Below are 19,061 nucleotides of genomic sequence, written 5' to 3'. Positions count from 1 at the left end.
GACATAATCCTGCAGAGGAAGGAAACGGGGGTCACGGAGCGACAAGATACAGAATTGAAGCCCACTATTGGAGACCTGCCTCCGTTTGGAGTAAATGGAATCAGGGAGTGAGACTGACCTTCAATGAGAAAGAGCTCTGCAGCGATTATTGATTTTCGGTTTACCGGATATTCAATTAGGGGGGAAAAAAAACCGCTCTGGGGGCTACTAGCTGGTGTCAGTGAGTAGAATGCTGAATGAAAAAAATACATGGATGGCTAACATGGGTAAACATATGGGTAGCAACACTGCAGTGGCATACAAACGAATAAATCTGTGCTGTGCTACAAATGTCCATGTCCACCTCCACTCTCTTCATCTTATTTTGACGGAGAGCCAATGTGGCACACGTACGGGACCAGCAGGCCAGCAGCGGCCATCATCAAACATCCATTTGTAACACATGATGTAGACGGCACACGTTTCGGGTAATGCTAAAGCATGCCCTGCTGCCTCAACAACGTAGTCACACACACACGGACACACACTGTACCAACACACACTGCAAAACTGTGACTGTGAGTCAGTGTAGGCCAAGACCTCCCCCTCATTATCTTTCCATTCGCCGTCGTGGAAGATGTAGACTGAAATCTTGCACTGCCCATTCCCAGAAGGTCCAGGCTGACTCGCCCAGTAATGGATCCTGGCTGAAAATGATTTACGTGAGGGAGGAAGATGGGAGGACGATGCAGGCTCTGCTTTCCAACAGCAGCAATGTGGTGTGGAGGAAAGCGTGTTGGGTAAATGCCCAGCAGGTGCTGAGGCATGATGGCTGAAATCATTGCTGTGACTCATATCCGCAAGCTGCCTGGCTAAGGATTACACCGAGATACCTAATATCAGATCAACCAGACGTCATTGTCTTTTGTGACTGTCCAAATAGAAACAACATCAGCAGCAGTCACCAGCAATGGGTGCCTGAAATCACAGTTAACGTGTAAATTCATAAGGCCAGGCAATCATGTTTAAAGAGGCATGTGATCGGTTTAGTTCACGGCATGCTAAGTGTCAGTGATAAATAACTCTTCTGAGGGGCAAAAGGAGGAGATGTAGAAGTGAGATGTATGATATATTAGTCTACATGAATAAAGAAACTGGAGCTGTCTAATTGTCTAATTTAGCTGTCTAAATGAATAAAGGAATAAACGAATAAACGAATATTCTAAAGACGTTTACAGTTTGTGATGACGTTAAGGAGCATCTGTCAGAATGACCTCACTGAATCCTACTGTCAATAAAAACTGGATTAGAAGAGGAGGGAGATTTAGATTGAAATGGGAGAAAAAGGAATAGGAAAAAAAATAAAAACATGAGTCAAGATAAGTGAGTGTCGGAGGGCCTGAAGCTTTCCTCTTTTTCAGAAGTGTGCTGTGCTCGAGCATGCGTGCCTGAGTCTTGGGGCACGTGTGTGTGCATGTGCGTGGCTAACTGCCCCACTATACCATAGACTAAGCAAAGAGACCCTTGCTAATGATGAGCTCAGTCTTCTGAACGCAGCCCGAATGCTTTGAATTAAGAATCATAGGGACCTCATTCGAACATATAAGGAAGGTTATGTTTGATGACAAGATTTCTTTTTCTGTTTGATTTATTCCTTCAAAACTTGGCGAGTGACAGTTAATATCTTCTCAGAGGACAGCAGCAGCTTCTCAGCCAAATGATGCCACTGAAAGGCAAATACAGAAAGGAAGATCAGTCCAAACCCTCAATAAATGATACCTGATGTGCATGTATGGTTCAGCCAGCATCACCTGAGATATCTCCATCATCCTTATGAGGCCACTGAACTATGGGACTAGAGGACTCAAACCTTGGCCACTCTTAAGAGTAACTGGATGTAATCTGCCAGATCCGGCATACGGCACAAAGAGATTTAAAAAACTCTTTCCTGCCCTGGGTCTACCCTCATTATCATTTGCCCTCTCCACTTTAATAAGACTTGTTCCCATGTCAACTGGATGACTCAGAGTGATGGATAAGGGCTTTGCAGCACAGTGAGATTGCACTTTGAAATTGCCTGCAGGGATATGTTTCTTTTTTTTCCCTTCAAGCAATTTTGTTTAAGCTGGTGAAGGGCATTGAATGTTCCCAAGAAACTGGCCATTTTGCGCTGAACTCTCCGGACATTCTTCCATTAATCAACCTCACGGCTACTGATCCCCAGGTGCTCGTGCTGCTTGTGGCGCTGTGAATTGTGGGAATTGATTGCAGAGCCTTTCAGGGCTGAATGATCTCATGTTTGTCAAGGAGATCAAACAATGACTCACCCACTTTCAGCTTGAAAGCGTTTATTTTTGTTTATGTCCTTGTACATGATCCTGAGTAAAATTAGGTGTACAGTTAATTTCATATGCAGTCAGAATTTCTGAAGAATTTTTCAGAGCTGTGTCAAAGAAGACTGCTTGACAGGAAAAGATTGACAGCCTTGAAAGTAAGTGTGCTGGCTTTTGGTGTTTCTAGACAGATTCCTATCAGAATAGTTCTGTTTTTCTGTCAAGATTTAGGGTTCATCTTGGAATGATGAAACCTGAAGCCATTCACAAGGGTCTGAACAGCCTTGGGCTACATCCAGAAGCACAAGCCATATTTCATTATTTCCCCGCAGTAAATCAAATCAAGGACATGGATGGTGATGTGCATTTAAATCGTTGGTTACATTGATTGGTGAATCAGGATTACTAACAAATAATTAACAGACACAGACCACGAATTATCAACTAGTTATTTCTCTAAACACAATCTAGTATCTGATCTGCAGAAACACACACCACACAAAAGTAATATCCGCTTGCTAACCTCCACAGAGACATGATTTATTTATAGCTTTGACCAAGTGATTCATTTGTCTGTGTTTTCTTATACGGACAGACCGGAACAGCACACTGGACTGTAAAAAAGAGGTCCTGGCATTGCTTATTGTTCTCCATTCAAAACAGGAACAGCTCCTCTCAGCCAACACCACAGGCCAGAACAACAGCTACATTAATCGACACCACCCATCGTCTCTCCCCAGCTGTCTCTGCCATCACCACCGGCAGGGTCTGACGGGCAACCCTAGGGCCAACACTGACTGACGCAGCTATGGAACGATCTGAAGCACAAATCATACAGTTAACAAGTGCTGTCAGGGAACCAAAACATATCCACAAAGTTTCAGCTGTCCATGGCCCAGTCGCAGTGCCTTCCAAGAGTCACTGTCTTCAAATGTGAAATGCTGTCATTTTATTAAGCTGAAATTCTACCTTTTTAAAGGAAAAATAGATGACTCATTCTTCAAGTCCTTATGAAATCTGACCTCCACAAAGTCGCTCATTGTAACTGACAGATCCTTAAGCTAAGGAAATAAATCTGACAAGGATCTTCCAGCTGCCCTTCCAAGGAGGCTGACAGACATGCAGACCCACACAAACACATCTATCACTATATATCTGGTACCATTTTGCTAATGAAAAACCTATGTGCCCTTGGGTTATTACCAGGGAAGATGTGGGATTGGGTGGGTGTTGGTGGGCTAAGAGAGAGATGGAGGGAGAGAGAGAGAGAGAAAAAGATACATCAAGACATAGGAGAGAGACAGAGAGGGTGTGTGGAAAGGTTGGAAAGGTGGGCAGACTGTATCTGTTCTCCCTTCATCTTCTGCTTGATATGAAAATCAATACAGATACATTCACACAATCATGGAACGTTCTCTTGGTCAAACACCACCAGCATAATGACTCAGAGGCCTTCCGAGCATCTCTAATAATACTTAGCTCTTCTGGTTCTTTCTACATCAGCAAAGGCAACAACTAAGAATACAACTGGCTGCTCAGAATGCTAACTCGACTCCTTAAGAACAGCATCTATGCTCACTGTGTTGTCAGGGTGACCTCTAGTCTTTTCCCGTGTGCTTTGTAATAGGAGTGTCCTCTCTTTTGTTCTCTCGTTGATACACTCGAAGGAGGACCATATCCCTGTAATCCATCTTTTGCTGGTTGTCATGGCCACTGTTGCCACTTATATTGGGACTTTGAGAACAAACCCAGTGCCAATGTGTTCACACATTTTGTGCGTTTGTGAAAGGAACTTTGTTTAATTTGACTTTTCATTCACAGTCTATAACGTACAATATAAGAATGTATATTAAAATGAACACAAGGGACGTTTGCGTTTAAGTGATGCAACACATGATGAAATAACATGAATCTGCCTTAAAGAGTGCAAAATGAGAGAGTAAGTAGGATAAGAGGAGCAAGCACAACTGAGAAAATATGAGTGAAGACGAGAATACGAATAAAATGTAGGAGTAAAACATGCTTACAGGACTTCAGTTTGGTGAAAATCAATAGCCTACTCATTTGAATTAAGAATAATCCCAAACCACCATAAACCTAATTAATGGTTAACAAATCTTGGCCTCTAAATACATCCGGCCCCAAGAGAATATGTTAGCACATTTTGTAAGCATGAATGCCAGACCCCCATGATCCAGGTATAACAACACAAGACATCCAAATCTACAACAACTAGAACTTATTTTTAAGGCTAAAAATGAGCTGTCTCAGGTGCTTTCTGTATCTTGGAGAGACAACAAATGTAATTCGTATTATGATGACATTGAAAGGAGACATGGGAGGTTATGGAATGAAATAGCAAGGAGAGACCAATCTGTTTTGGCCACTAGTTTAATTTTCTGTAAGACGTTGCAATGAGGCAGGACAGTTAGAAGTAAGATGCTAAGTCACCTTTGATGATTTAAAGATGGTTGCCTGGCATAATGTTGTCAGAAACCATTTGGGGGGTAAAAATCAATAACCAGTCCGGCTCCGCCTGCTGGGTGAACAAGCACTTTGGCCTGGCTGCTATAACACAGAATGCTCCATCCCTATTGTTACATGACAAAAGTGCTTAGAAGATGCCTTTGTTATTTTATTCAGCCTGTAAAATTAAGCCTCCAACATACTGTTTTTTGATTTGTGAGTTCTTTGACGAACTCAGGACTTGAGTTTCACTTAATTTTCAGGAATCTATAATGTGTGACTCAGTTAAGAGGATTGCCAATTCATTAATAATTAAACACGAGTGTATGCCAGTAGAAACAACATTATAATAAACATATTTAGGACACCAGTGGCGAGAAAAACACAAGACCAGTAATTTTACAAATGATGCTGGGAACAGAAATAGAACTGTCATTCATTCGGGGATAACCTCTGCGTCACCCTTAGGGCGAGATGGTAAACACGACATCAAAATGGATGCTACAACCAGAAAATGATTGTGAAACTTACCGCAATCATCACGGTATCATCACCTTGGAATTTAGGGATGAACTTGTCTCCGCGGACAATTTCAGATTGATTCAGAGGTCGAAAACGACATAACACCTTGATGTTGCAATCCGTGCTAGGTTCAGCCATTGTGTCTGATATTTTCGGTGGCGCTTATCAGATGTGTTCAGAATGATCTATGTTTATGTCTATGTAAGTTCCTCCAGATATCTTATTACAACGAGAACAGGCCTGCTGCAAAGCGTCCTCCTGGCGTAGCGTATTGACAAATCCAAATGCGTTGATAGCTAGAGTTGCCTAGGTATTGATGAATAACACAAAAGCGAGTCGTCTGCCACTGCAAAATGCTAATATCGGTGATATATAGTAATATTTAGAATTTTGGATGGACCTTATGGGCTACTACAAATAAAATAATGTAATGATAACATCAACAGTTTTACCAAATGCAAGTGAAGTACCACTGGAACTCGATGTCAATATGCTTTGATTCCTTGCAGCAAACGACGAGGTAGTAATGCGCCTGTATATTCGACGCTTCGTCTGATTTGTTTTCGGAATTAATTTCGCGTATTCCAAACAGGTCCTGTTGGAGAACGACGAGATGTTGCAAGGATGGTGAGGCACGCTTTGCAGCGCAAGCATCAGTCTGGTCTATAAGTGGCGTGGGGCGGGGTCTCTGTTGTGCAGCACGGCATCATTAAAGTGGTAGGCCTGCTCGCATCAGCACCAATGCACTCAGGACAAGGTTAGAGAAATACAGGCGTGTTTAGGCTACGTACCTTAGACTAAGAACAATGTTCTATTTTGCCACGAGGTAGGCCTAAAATGTTAAATATAACGTCGTATTTTATGGAATTGTTGGATACATAATTCAATTAAATAATTTAATAAATAGGCCTAAACTCAAGCCCTCCCTGAATAGTGCTGCAGCTGAACTCGAGTGGGCCTAATTATCTGTAGGCCTAGGTTAAATAGCTTGAGCAAATGTGTCTTGTCATCGCCAAGTAAAAAATGTGATAAAGGTTATTCATTAAAGCTATATAGTATAACACCATGCTTAATGTGTGAACATTTTTAAAATGCACATTGTATAGCCTATGCCAAGAGAGAGAGAAAAGTAGTCGCACTGGTTTAGATATCTTGAGAGAACAGACGATAAACGCAATCTCGATGTATCTCTACTGTGTCTTTGTACTAGACCAAGATGCTAGGCCTACACCACGCCATGGGTTCAAAAGCCGTTAAGCACACATACTGATATAATACATTCTTAAACTGTGCAGTTACTCACTTTGGATAAATGAATGCAGGCTAGTTTTAGAAAGGCCTATTTGACTGTTGAAGAGCCTTATAATAAAACTATAAATCCCGTCAGCACACAATCGCATTACATCATTCTCGGCGGAAACATCCCGTAAAGTATCGCGATTTTTCAGCCTTCCAACCATTCGAACTGTCAAAAGGGAGCGGCCTAGTTTACCCACAGCCCAAGTGGTTGTCGTTCCAGTTAAGGTTATTGTACGTGTGGCGGCCTCATACAAGCCTTTGACCTGTTTACAGTATATACAATTAAATATTAAGTAAGAATAACTATTGCATCGTTTGGCACTGCGATGGCTGATCCCAAATACGCCAACTTGCCAGGCATCGTAAGTATGCTTTGAGGCTAACAAGCTAGCTATCTTAGATACCTAGCTTGATAGCCAATGCTAACACAATAACAAGAAAATAGCGCTAGTTTTCTTTTAAGGTTGTAAGTCTTAGCTCATTAGCTAACTATTTAGATATTCATACTTGATTATATCTTTATGGTGTTTTAGAACTGCGGTGATCAGTCAGAACATCTCACAGGGTATCAGGTTTACCAAAGATAACGTTAGCGTTAACGTTACACATATTTGCCGGCGAGCTTGCTAACTTACTACCATCGACTTGGCATTAAAGGTCCTCGTCTTGAGGTAGCTTTCTAGCAATATACTGCTAACTAGCTATACAATTTGGGCAGGGATTTAACGAGCTATTACATGAGCCAAGTTGGACATTCAGGTGTGACTGGTATTTCTTAAATAGAGTTACATCGATGTGTTTCTAGCATGTTTTAGCAAATATTGATGAAGATGCAAAGGATGCTAGTTTGCTAGAATTCTCGTCAGCTGATGTGACTGGCATGTTGACTCGCTAAGAATGTTATCTCTCCGTTGTAGCCTAAGGCTAGTGGTAATGAGGCACCAGTCAACAATGAATACTGTTAGACAAGCTGATTGTATATTAAGCTTACATTGATTAAATGTATAACTTTGATGCGCAGTAACCCTTAGCGGAACAAATGTTTCAGGGCGTTGGCCAGTGTATTGGAAATAATCACCTTCAATGGTCAAACCTGACTATCTAAATGTAACCCGGATACCATATTCCTAAAGATAAGATCACTACTTTCCATATGAATTTAGACTTGGTGCGTGACGTTTGTCAAATTATAATGGCACAGTTTTTGCCACTTACATCTATTCTGATTTGAACTTCAGTATGCACCCTCCTTGTTAATGTGCTTTTCATTGCCTTCATGGAAGTGTTTTTTAGCCACCCTGAACACACCTTACAGTCACCAGACTGTAGAGAATTCTCGCTTTTGCTAATAGGCTATGTTTCTTAGTTTCTCATGATCTTTCTATTGAATGATAACTAGATCTATTGCATAATTGCCCACAGGCCTTTAATGAGCCTGATGTTTATGAGACCAGTGACCTGCCTGAGGATGACCAAGCCCAGTTTGAGTCGGTAAGTAACGGACTGACACTTTTCTCCTCATCTTTAAATGGAAACCATTAGGTTACAGCAGTCATGACCACGGTTTGACACAGATAAATATTCATATTATAATAATCATGCTCTATTCGGTGCCTGGAATATTATGGAATGATTGTGTGATTTCACAATTAGTCATATGGCTGTTCCACTGAATTATGTGTTTTATGGATTCAGTTGTAGAAGTGACATTATAGCTATAGCTAAAAGTCCGGTGGACACCACCATCAGTAGACCTCTTTATCTTAGTTTTCACATGACACTGAGTTTGGACCACAAACCAGCCACCTCAAACTGAAACGTAAGCTATGGAGGGCTAAGAAGGCCAGTTGTATTATCTCATGAGCTCAGGACTAGTGGATTATGGCTTGACCTTTCTACCCCTCAGCAGCCTGGGTTGGTTGGTTTGTTATAGTTTGTGGTCTCATGTCATGGTCACAAGACAACAAAGGTAAAAAGGCCTATTGTACTTTTAACTGTTTTTGCCCATACATGTTTAAACTAGTGAAGTGTACACTTTGATGAAAATCTGACTAAATTGAACTAACAAGCAAACACTTGGAAAGCAAACAGTGCTGCCTTTGCAACAGTTCAGTGGTGTAATGTCACATCTTTCACGTAGTGAGCTAATGTCACAATGTTGGTATGCACTTGAAGTCCACCTCCTGAAGCACAGCATGGCCCTGCGATGCTCACTCTTGTTGCCTGACCCTCACTAAAAACCTAATAGCGTTCTTCCTCCCCGTGTCCATGTCCTCCTCTCCCCTCCTCCTTCTCGGACTCTAGTTTGTACAAGTAAGAGGTTCTATTTCTCCTCCCAATTAAGTCCAGTAATTTGCATGGGTTTTGAAAGTAATCTGAAAAAAATCTTTGGTCCCCCCCCCATCCTCTTGGTTTGGTGTTCTAATGAAGTTGAATTGTATTTGTATTTCTAGAGTAGATGTGGTGATTGATTTGATTGGTTTGTGATTTTTTGCTTTGGGAGAAAATGAGTTTTTTGTTTGTTTTAACCTGTTTTTTTTTTGTTTATTATGGTGTTCATTTATTTCTTAAATAAGACTGTGATTAAACTATGAAGATTAAACTGCACAAGTGGTAGAGTCAGTGGAGGGTGGTTTATTAGTGTCAGCTGTAGCCAGCCCAGATGTTTTCCAGTAGTTAGATGTTTCTATTTACCATCTCATCTAGATGTAGCTCCCTCCTCACCCCAGAACATAAGCAATAGATGACAGACAGAGAGAGAGAGAGAGAGAGTGTGTGTGTGTGTGTGTGTGTGTGTGTGAGACGGTGTGTGTGAGTGAGTGACTGAGGTGTGTGTGTGTGTCACTAGGGATGCGTGTGCTGCTGACAGCGCACTGTTGTGTGTTTGTGTGTGTGTGTTCTTGTAGTTTCCTTACTAACAGCCTCCTGCCCCCTCCACTCACACACCACCGCTCCATATGTTTTAACACCTGCACTGACGCTGATCTGAAGCCAGCCTGGCCGCATCGCTCCTTTGATCCCCTCAGACTTGAAAGAGACGAGGGGGGGGGGGGTTAGCCCTTCCCCACAGCTGCAGACGTGTTTGAGACCGGGTCGTTTTGCCCCACGCGCCTAGGCTCATCACATGGCACTTCCATCCGTTTGACTTCTATCCCAAACCCCCAGAAGGGACCCTGAAAGGCCACGCTGGGAACTTCTTGTAGAATACTTTTTGCATTCCTTTTGGGCTAATCACGCTGGAGTTTTGCAAAGGAATGCAAAAGTGCTATTAGGGGTACGCTAGAGAATGGCAAGGGAATGCAGAAAAAGTGATGAGAAGAAAACACCCTCCTGCTACGGTCTCAGCAACTTTGTAGAGGTGGCAATAATGGCAGCATTCTGTTTGTTCTCATTTAGCCCTCAGCTCGTTTGTTTTTGTTCCTGACAGAACCCCAAACCTATTCTTTCCTCAGTCTGAGGGGATCTGCTGTGTTTTCCCTGGAAGCCTGTAGTGTCCAGGTCAATCAAGAGAAGACACGTAGCTATGCTCCATTACATGCCCTGCTCACTGCAGCCCCCTCTACTGTCAAAGTAGTTAGTGCAGAAGCAGCCCATCACACAGGCATCCCCCTTAGGCTGGAGGAAAGGTGGAGGCCTGATGCCCCCCCCCCTCCTAAATTGAACGTCCCCACTGTCTTGAGGCTGGGGCAGCGCTTGGAGAACAACTGCCCCTTTCTCCTCTCTCTAGCCGGCAGCTCCTGTTTGTGCATGGCATGTGATAACCACATTAATCTGTGTTTCTCTCTCTCTCTCTCTCTCCCTCCCTCTTTTTCTTTCTTCTCTCTCTTTCTTCTCTCCTTTTTCCTTTTATTTTTCTCTAACTATCTTTGGGAACCTAAGGAGCTGGTAAGAGTGTACCTGACCCCCCCCCTCCCCTCCCCTCCCACTAACCCCTAACTTCTCTCTGGCTGTGTTTTCCTTGTGGTTGTCCTCTGTTTTGTGTATATGTCTGTGTATGTGTGTGTCTTTGTTGTTGGTCGACTGTTTGTTGCTTGCTGCCATTCCCCTGCAGAGCTCCTCAGCTTTGGTTGAAAGTGAGATAGTTGTAGGCGAAGTAACACCCCCAAGTGTTCAACTGTCTCAAGCACAGCTTCCCCTGTTCCTCTAGAAGTCCCGTAACTAAGGCCTGCTCAAGCCTGCCCCATAACAACCGTAGTCTGCTCTGTAGAAGAAAATGAGTCCTCTTGTAGAATATCCACACAGCATATCAGCTGTGGGTTAATTCTCTTGGTGGTTTAGTGGTCTCTGTTGAGCCTATGTGTGTGTGTGTTTGCGCGTGCGTGCGTGTGCGAGCGCACACCATTGCTGACCGAGCAAAGATGCTGGGGCTGCTGGAGTATGTGTTGCTTGGGCTGTATGTTGCTCAGTCCCTGTCAGATTGTCAGCTGGTGTGTTAACGTGTGGGAATATGAGGGTGTGAATGAGTGACGGCTGCATGAACATGACATGAGTGTGTCAGAATGTCTGCGGGATTGAGGGTGAAGTAAAGTGTACAAATAAAGGAATCAATCAACTGATCAAGATTTCAACCACAATCACTTCAATTTTGTTTTATTTTACACAGTCCTGGTTTTGAAGGACCCACATGTTTAAAGGCCTTCACACAGTCATCTTCTTTGCTATTCACCAACATTATAGGCAATAGAACCAACTGGACCAACTTTGTACAAAAGTGGCCCTTCAGGACCAGAACTGGGTGACATCATCTCCTGTAAGGCTGCACAGTTATGCGAAGCAGTCAGGAGATGCTTGTGTCTCTGTGTGCATGTATATGTGTGTGTTTGTGTGTGCAGTCCCAACAGTGATGAAGTGAACAGAGTTTGTCTGTGTGTGTGTGTGTGTGTGTGTGTGTGTGTGTGTGTGTGTGTGTGTGTGTGTGTGTGTGTGTTTGTGTTTTTTTATCTGACCTTTTGTATGTGTATCCATGACAGGAGGAACTATGCAGTGACAGTGTGGAACGCATTGTGGTCAACCCCAATGCATCTTACGACAAGTTCAAGGACAAGCGCGTCAGCACCAAGGGCCTGGGTCAGTTGTGTAACTTCCTCATTCACTTTCTTTAACACAGCCCCTTAGGAGATACTGGGCAAACGTTAAACACAGTGGACCTCATTCTCGAACGCAGTTAAGAAGAAATGTCCTTGTCGCAGTCATAGATAGGCCAGATTGGAGTGCGCCCATGTTCTTAAGTGGGCTGAATTTGTGAGAAATCGTTGGTGATTGCTTTCACATCAATTCTAGACAGACATCCCCGGATTTAAATAATTATAATAATAAAAAATATGAAAATATTTGTATCGTTAACAATTACATTTTACATTTATAGTCATGATTCTACGAGGCATCGTAATAAAAGCACTACACGAACACTGCAAATGGCAGTGAATAAATAAATAAGCACTAAACTCAATCGTGTGGATATAGCCACAGTGGAATAGAATGAACACAACTACACCTCTGCACCGGTGAAGTTAGGTCTGCGTGTACTGGCTGGTGCACCACCGGTGTTCGCTTTCTGCTTTGACATGATTTTGATCAGTCTCAAGTTGCTTTCGCCTTGTCTGTGGTTTCTGTGTGCACACGGCCCTATGGTTGTATGCCCTTATAAGGAGCTGGCGGGGCATTTATGTATGCAAATTCAGGTGTACGTGAACGCGAGTTCAATTTAAGAATCAGTGCACAGCTAAGACGGCAGGGGTCTTTCTTAGGGTTGGTCTTATGAAGTTCGTAAGAAGATATTTAAGAAGACACTTAGGAAAATGTTCGAGAATGAGGTCCAGTGTTTTTAAATACAGTGACCTTTAACCATGTAAGATGTACTTGTAGAATGTAACTTACCAAACTTGATGGGTCATGTTTTCATTCTGAGCCAGCTCAGTGTCAAACTGAAAATGTAGGCTAGATTTTTCACTGCATGTCCATTTTGATTTTAGTCAAATGTATTCCTATCACTAAGTTGGCAAAAAAAAATATGACAAAAACAAGACTTCCTATCGCCAGGGAGCCTGTTCCTTCTGTCCCCAGTCGCTTTGAACGAAAACCTGTATAGGGGGGGAGAAAAAACATGCAAACATCAGTGCTGACATGACTGTGATGTTCTCTCCTCTCTGCAGACTTCTCCGACCGCATCAGTAAGAACAAGCGAGTGGGCTACGAGTCTGGAGAGTATGAGCTTGTGAGTAGTGCACCCCATCTCCCAGCAGGCTTCACAGCACTGTCCCATTTAAACAGGACCCCCCGCTAACAGCTCAACTCATTATGAGAACCGTGGGGGGGAACACGGGGAGCCATCCCATGAGTGCATGATCATGTGTGTGAATGTGCTCAGCAGATTTTAGTTTTGGGGCCTTGGATATGGTATGCATCATTGCTGTTCTATGCACAGTATGTTCTATTCATGTTTTATTCATGTTCTGTGCATTCATGATGGTCTTGTGTAGATGGGCAGCTTCTCCGTCTTCTCAGACTAACCAGACCATGATCATGTCCCTCTTGTCTCCCTTTTCGCCCTCCTCTTTGGTTTTCACATTCCATTCACACTCGTTCTTGTGCCTGTGACTACCTCTTCCTATTCCTTATCTCCCCAACATACCTCTACCTTCTCTTTCTTTTTTCTCCATCTTATTTTTTCTCCGTCTTGCTTCCTCTACCCATTATTTATATTCTCTCTCTCTCTCTCTCTCTCTCTCTCTTTCTCTCTCTCTCAGTTGGCAGAGGGCTGCGGGGTGAAGGAGACTCCTCAGCAGAAGTACCAGCGGCTGCTCAATGAGATTCAGGAGCTGACTCAGGAGGTGGAGGTCATCCAGGTCAGGCCCCCGCCACCGCTCAGCAGCCGTCCCTTTAGCGTCTGTCTGCAGCTTAGCCTTCCGCTCGTTAGAGGAAACTTCTGAGGCGCCGTGTTAAGCAGCGGCCCTGCCACTGACCTCAGAACAGTAGCTTAGGAAGAAGTCTCTGAAAGAATCAGAGAGAAAAATCCCTCCTTCTTGGTAAATGGTAATATTCCTGAAATGCCCTGTTAGAATTCTGAATGCAGCGGGGCTTTTAATAGATTTCAGCAGCGCTTGCACATTCTGGGCTGTTTCCATTGCTTTCCCGGTAGGAGGGCAGTACCCGCAGGCTGAGTTTAAACCCAGCGCTGGCCTGGAATGTTCTTAACTGCAACAGAAGGCATTACTCTGCAGGTTTCAGAAACAGTGTGTGTGTGTGTGTGTGTGTGTGTGTGTGTGTGTGTGTGTGTGTGTGTGTGTGTGTGTGTGTGTGTGTGTGTGTGTGTGTGTGTGTGTGTGTGTGTGTACGCGTCCCTCAGACGAGCACGCGGGATAGCAGTGCTGAGGAGCGTCTGACCCCCGTGGCCCTGGCCCAGCAGGCGGCCCAGTTGAAGCAGCAGTTGGTCTCAGCTCACCTGGATTCCCTGCTCGGCCCACAGGCCCACATCAACCTGGCCGACCCAGATGGAGCCCTCGCCAAGTGAGTGGAAGCGGGGAGGGGGGTGGGTTGCAGTACTTTGGTTATAGAGTAGTAGAGAGACGGAGAGAGAGAGAGACGGAGACGGAGAGAGAGACGGAGAGAGAGACGGAGACAGAGACAGAGACGGAGATGGAGAGCGATATAGTGTGGAGGATGGTAGGGGGTATGCCACCATAGAGTGAATGGAATGTTTGAAGATAGGAGGAAAAGGAAAAGGAGAAAAGAGGGTTGGCGAGAGAGGGATTCTAAAGGTGCGTGTCCTCCTCAGTAAGTAAGTGACTTGAGCTCTTGAGGAGGGGTCACTGCAGGAAAAGAAATACTGAAAGGTTTGAGGATGGAAGGATGCAGGAGGATGAGGTGAAAAGAGAAAAATCAGGTTGGAAAGGAGCGAGAGAAAGTGTAATGGGTGAAGGGGAGAGAATGGGGAGTGGGGAGAAGAGAGGAAAGTTAATGGAAGTGTAGTTATGAGAGAGGATGTTAGTGGGATAAAACTGTCAGAGGCCTGGTGATAAATTGAGAGGCTAAATGTCTTAAGACACAGTGAACCCGGTCAGGTTACAGCCTGCACTGTCAAGAACCGCCCCGCACTTACATCTCCTGTCCAGGGACATTTGTCACAGATACTACCGTATGGTGGAGCTTTCCTGGCTTTCACCTTTTCTCTCTTTCCTTTTCTCTCTCTTTCCCTTTCTTTCTTTCTTTCCCTCTCTCCCCCCTGCGCTTGCTCATGGCCTCTATCTCTTTATGCTCTTCCTACTTTATACTCTTTCTGTTTACCCTCTGTCCTTCTTCTGGCTCTGTCTGATTGCTCTCTCTCTCCCTCTCTCTCTCTCACTCTCACTCTCTCGCTCTGTCTGCCCCTTTGTTCTGTCTCCCTGTCTCTCTGTTGCTGCTTCCTCTTTCTTTTTGGCCCTCCCTTCTCTCTCTCTGCTCCCTTGCTCTCTTCCTCTCTCTCGCTCTGCTTGCCATCTTTGTCTTGGTATGTTCTGTCTGTCATCTGTCCCTCTTGTGCTGTCCCGGTCTCCTCTTGGCTGGCTCTCTCTCTCTCTCTCTCTCTCCCTCCCTCTCTCTCTCTCTCATTCTCTCTTCCCCTCCCTCCCTCTCTCAGGCGGTTGTTGACTCAGCTGGAGGCGGCGCGGGGCAGCCGTAGCTCCTCGTCAGGAGAGGGGAAGGCGGCAGGGGCCAAGGGCCCGGATGGAGTTGTGCTGTACGAGCTGCACAGCCGGCCCGAACAGGAGAAGTTCTCCGAGGCCGCAAAGGTGAGCACTTATCGCCTTAACGCCAGCACACTCACGCTGGCCAGAAAGTGGATCAGACGGAAATCATCCTGTTAAGCTGGTTAAATGCGATAAAAGGTGAAAAGTGGAATAGATTTGTGGCCTTATTTCTAGTGCTTTTATGTGTCGTTGGGGTTGTAACACTTGTTAATTAATTCATTGTTTACACAATTGTTTAATTGTGAAATTGTCCACCGTTTCTCCTCACTATGCAGATGGCTGAGCTGGGGAAGAGGCTGGCGGAGCTGGAGACGGCTGTGGGGTCCGGCTCTGACAAACAGGTACGTTGGCGTTGGTCACACTCTCCCTGACGACCTCCCATCATCTGCTCCTCCTGGTCTAACATCCACCAACCTCTCCTTCCTCCCTCACAGGGTCCCCTGAGTGGAGCTGGAGGAGGCAGCCTGATTGTGAGTGGTCCCTGTCCAACCATCCGTCTGTCACAGGACCAGCTGTGGTCTGTCCTCTGTGTGTGTGTGTGTGTGTGTACACGTGAGTGTGTGAAGTGTGCATAATGTTATGTCCTTCTGGTGTGTTTGTTGTTTGTGTAGGACACCCTGGAGATCCTCCAAGCTCGGGTCAATGCTCTGGACGCCACCACTCTGGACCAGGTGGAAGCCAGACTCCAGGTGATCAATCAACTAATGGCCTTAGCCATAGTAGTCGCTTTTTCTTTTTAAAATCTTCCTCTTCCACCTCGTCTCCCCTTTCTTTTCCTTTCTCCCCTCCCCCACACATCTTCTTCTCCCTCTAGGAAAGTGAGGGCCATGTTTTTTTTTAAATGGCTCCTTTTAAGTGCTGCATTGATTAGAGCACCCCAGAGCCTCCTATATACCCTGCAGCAGTAGCAGTCACCCGCAGCTGAAGCAGTGTGATCCATCTCAGGCTGCATAAGGGGATGTGGGTCTCTCAGCGATGTAAATGTGCCTGCTGATGCTTCCCAGTGGGAGGTACACTAAGGGAGGTGTTTCAGATCCTGTCCCTGTGCCACGTCCATAGTGACAGCCAGGTGACTGACGGGAGATGCCAGCTGAACGTTGTCTGTGCCTGTTGTCGCCCTCCACAGAGCGTGCTGGGGAAGATGAACGAGATCGCCAAGCACAAGGCAGCCATCGAGGACGCCGACACACAGAACAAGGTGAGGCCAGCTGCCAGCTGCCCCCTCTCCCTGCCCCCTCTCCCTCCACTCCACTCCTCGCGTCTGTGCCAGAGCACCAGTAGACTGGGCCCCCCTCGAGCCCAGCTGCTCACCCACTCATTCACACTGGAGCCTCACTGTAATGCTGTTCTGAGAGCAGTCGGCTCGGGAGCGCATCTGCCCCAAATCCTGGCCCACTCTGTAACAGGCCCAGCCCAGATCGTTTCCTGTGTGTGTGTGTGTGTGTGTGTGTGTGTGTGTGTGTGTGTGTGTGTGTGTGTGTGTGTGTGTGTGTGTGTGTGTGTGTGTGTGTGTGTGTGTGTGTGTGTGTGTGTGTGTGTGTGTGTGTGTGTGTCCCCACACAATCATCTTTTTTGCTATTCACAAACATTATAGGCAATAGAACCAACTGTGTCCAAAAGTGGCCCTTCAGGACCAGAACTGGGTGACATCATCTCCTGTAAGGCTGCACAGTTATGCGAAGCAGTCAGGAGATATGTGTCTGTGTGTGCATGTATATGTGTGTGTGTGTGTGCAGTCCCAACAGTGATGAAGTGAACAGAGTTTGTGTGTGTGTGTTATGTAAATGAACTGCGTCTCTGAGATTTGTTTGTGCCCTTGCAGGTGTCTCAGCTCTACGACGTCGTCCAGAAGTGGGACGCCATGGCAACCTCTCTCCCTCAGGTGGTGCAGAGGCTGATTGCGGTGAAGGAGTTGCATGAGCAAGGTACCTCTACTCCTTCATCTCTTTTCATCTCCTATCTCTCTCTCTCTCTCTCTCTTTCCCCCCCCATCCTGGTTTCTTCCTGCCATATTGCTCTTGAACCCGCCTCAGCTAACTGAATCTCTACGCCCCTGTTCCCATTTCCCTTCTACTCCTTCCTATTTCTTTGTTGTTCTTTCACCTGCTGTTTGACCTCATTCAGACACCTCCCGGCACTCTGAATCTGAATAGCTAAATTCCGCATAACATCTAAAGGTTTATTTAAGGAGCTTGACGTTGGACGCTGTTCAACACTAAATACAGACATATCGAGGATGCTTCAGATGTCCTCTGTGGTGTGCTCCTCAGTAATGTCTGACTGTTTCAATGTCTCCGTCTTTTAGCCATGCAGTTTGGCCAGCTGCTCACCCATTTGGACACCACGCAGCAGATGATCAACAACTCTTTGAAGGACAACAGCACACTGCTAACACAGGTATGCACACGTACGCATGTAAGCACGGACACATTTGAAATGGGACCTCTGTATGTTTGGGAGGACGATGGTTGTCTCGTACGTGAGCATCGGCACAATGAGCCACGAAGCTGCACTCTGCTGGACAGTGCACCGGCCCACTGTTTAAAACGCATTCTGCAGCATCTGCCTGCTGTCAGAGAGAAAAGCCTGTCACTGCAGCACGCCTGGCATCACACAGACTGCGGTCCTGCATCAAGGCCATAGTAGTGATGTGAGGCCTGTCAGACTCTCTCACTACATCCTGTCAATCTCTCTGCTTTCTGTCTTTCGCTCGCTCGCTCACTCACTTTCTCACTCCCTCGTTCTCATTCTCAGGTGCAGCAGACCATGAAGGAAAACCTGAAGGGCGTGGAGGAGAACTTTGGTACTTTAGACCAGAGGATGCAGAAGCTCTCCAAATAAGTAGACATGTTAGGTTTTTATTTTTTACTGGAAGAGGAGAAAGGAATGAGGGAGGGGGAGAAGAAAAAAAAAAAAAAAAAAAGCTGCCAGCTTCTTTTTTTTTTTTTTTTTTTAAACCCTCTCTTTATTTTCACATTCTCTCTCCACCTCAGCCTTTTCTTTTTGCAATGCAAAATGTCCAAGTTGGAATCCACCAGGGACAAGGAAGGGAGAATTGTGATCAAATACCACACTACAGTAGTTTATATGCCTGCTATTGCCTCCGTCAGATCTGCAGGGATCTGATGTCTGTACTGTACATCCCTGTGAGTATTTAATCTCCCATATACCTACCAGTCACTCAGTCTCCATACTCCATTGGTGGCTACTTATCTGAGTAATTTTTTTTCATTAAGGAATTATTCAAAACGATGCAGGCAGTCATGTCATTGGCACTCTTTTAAAACAAAAAAAGTTGGGATATTACTGATTCAGGTTGCCATGTAAAATTTAAAAAGTAATGTAAAAAGGTGTCGGAAAAGATTAAATGTTTGTCACACGGTTTTCTTGTTGAACCACAGGGGTCACTTTTAAAAACGGTGCCCAAAGAAATGGAGCATCATTTCAGATTTCAGACAAAAGGACATCTACTGGGCTACTGTGGATTACCAGTTTTCTGTTTGATTTCAGCAGGAGGTGACTTGGGAAGGAATGCTTGTAAATATGCCTGTGTACCTTAACATGTTTTCTGCTCAGTTGCTTGTAACTGTAGCTATTATTATTATTACTGAACCTACATGCCACCAGACAATGTCCAATCTGCTTTGTTATTGCCTACAACGGACTGTATTGTAAATCATTGGTGTTGGAAAATGGATTAAACATATGCTTTAACCCGACTCACGCTCATTTTTTTTAT

At 44.9% G+C, this 19,061-nt stretch overlaps 2 protein-coding genes across 7 annotated transcripts in view; one reads left to right on the top strand and one right to left on the bottom strand.

Annotated features, from left to right (window-relative positions):
* The window catches only part of kif5ab (kinesin family member 5A, b), a 33,287-nt gene extending 27,297 nt beyond the window's left edge, over positions 1-5,990 (bottom strand). For all 3 annotated transcript variants that reach the window (XM_031567555.1, XM_012841088.2, XM_031567556.1), the window contains exon 1: positions 5,310-5,990. In XM_031567555.1, the coding sequence (XP_031423415.1) occupies positions 5,310-5,438 (129 nt within the window). In that variant the 5' untranslated portion in view covers positions 5,439-5,990. The remainder of the gene's footprint in view (positions 1-5,309) is intronic.
* Positions 5,991-6,756: 766 nt separating this feature from the next.
* dctn2 (dynactin 2 (p50)) lies at positions 6,757-19,041 on the top strand. Of its 4 annotated transcripts, XM_031567557.2 has the most exons (16): positions 6,757-6,961; positions 8,022-8,090; positions 8,904-8,912; positions 10,479-10,484; positions 11,570-11,666; positions 12,752-12,813; positions 13,346-13,444; positions 13,945-14,105; positions 15,214-15,364; positions 15,598-15,663; positions 15,757-15,792; positions 15,934-16,011; positions 16,449-16,520; positions 17,145-17,247; positions 17,628-17,719; positions 18,077-19,041. In XM_031567557.2, exons 1-16 carry the CDS (start codon positions 6,926-6,928, stop codon positions 18,161-18,163), a joined length of 1,224 nt encoding a protein of 407 aa, XP_031423417.1. In that variant the 5' UTR covers positions 6,757-6,925; the 3' UTR covers positions 18,164-19,041. The 4 variants fall into 4 exon arrangements, with proteins under 4 accessions (XP_031423417.1, XP_012696694.1, XP_031423418.1 ...); XM_012841240.3 differs by lacking the exon at positions 8,904-8,912; XM_031567558.2 differs by lacking the exon at positions 10,479-10,484.
* The last annotated feature ends 20 nt before the right edge of the window (positions 19,042-19,061 follow it).

This window comes from Clupea harengus, chromosome 5, assembly GCF_900700415.2.
Source record: "Clupea harengus chromosome 5, Ch_v2.0.2, whole genome shotgun sequence".
Taxonomy (NCBI): domain Eukaryota; kingdom Metazoa; phylum Chordata; class Actinopteri; order Clupeiformes; family Clupeidae; genus Clupea; species Clupea harengus.
The sequence above is the reverse complement of the archived record's forward strand: the minus strand, read 5'-3'. Positions and strand labels throughout refer to the sequence as shown.

Excerpts from the sequence above, each read along its gene's own strand:
- dctn2 (XM_031567557.2), top strand. The coding sequence starts at position 6,926 with ATGGCTGATCCCAAATACGCCAACTTGCCAGGCATC. Across the intron at positions 12,814-13,345 it reads AGTCTGGAGAGTATGAGCTT|TTGGCAGAGGGCTGCGGGGT; the intron begins GTGAGTAGTGCA and ends TCTCTCTCTCAG. Across the intron at positions 16,012-16,448 it reads AGGTGGAAGCCAGACTCCAG|AGCGTGCTGGGGAAGATGAA; the intron begins GTGATCAATCAA and ends CGCCCTCCACAG.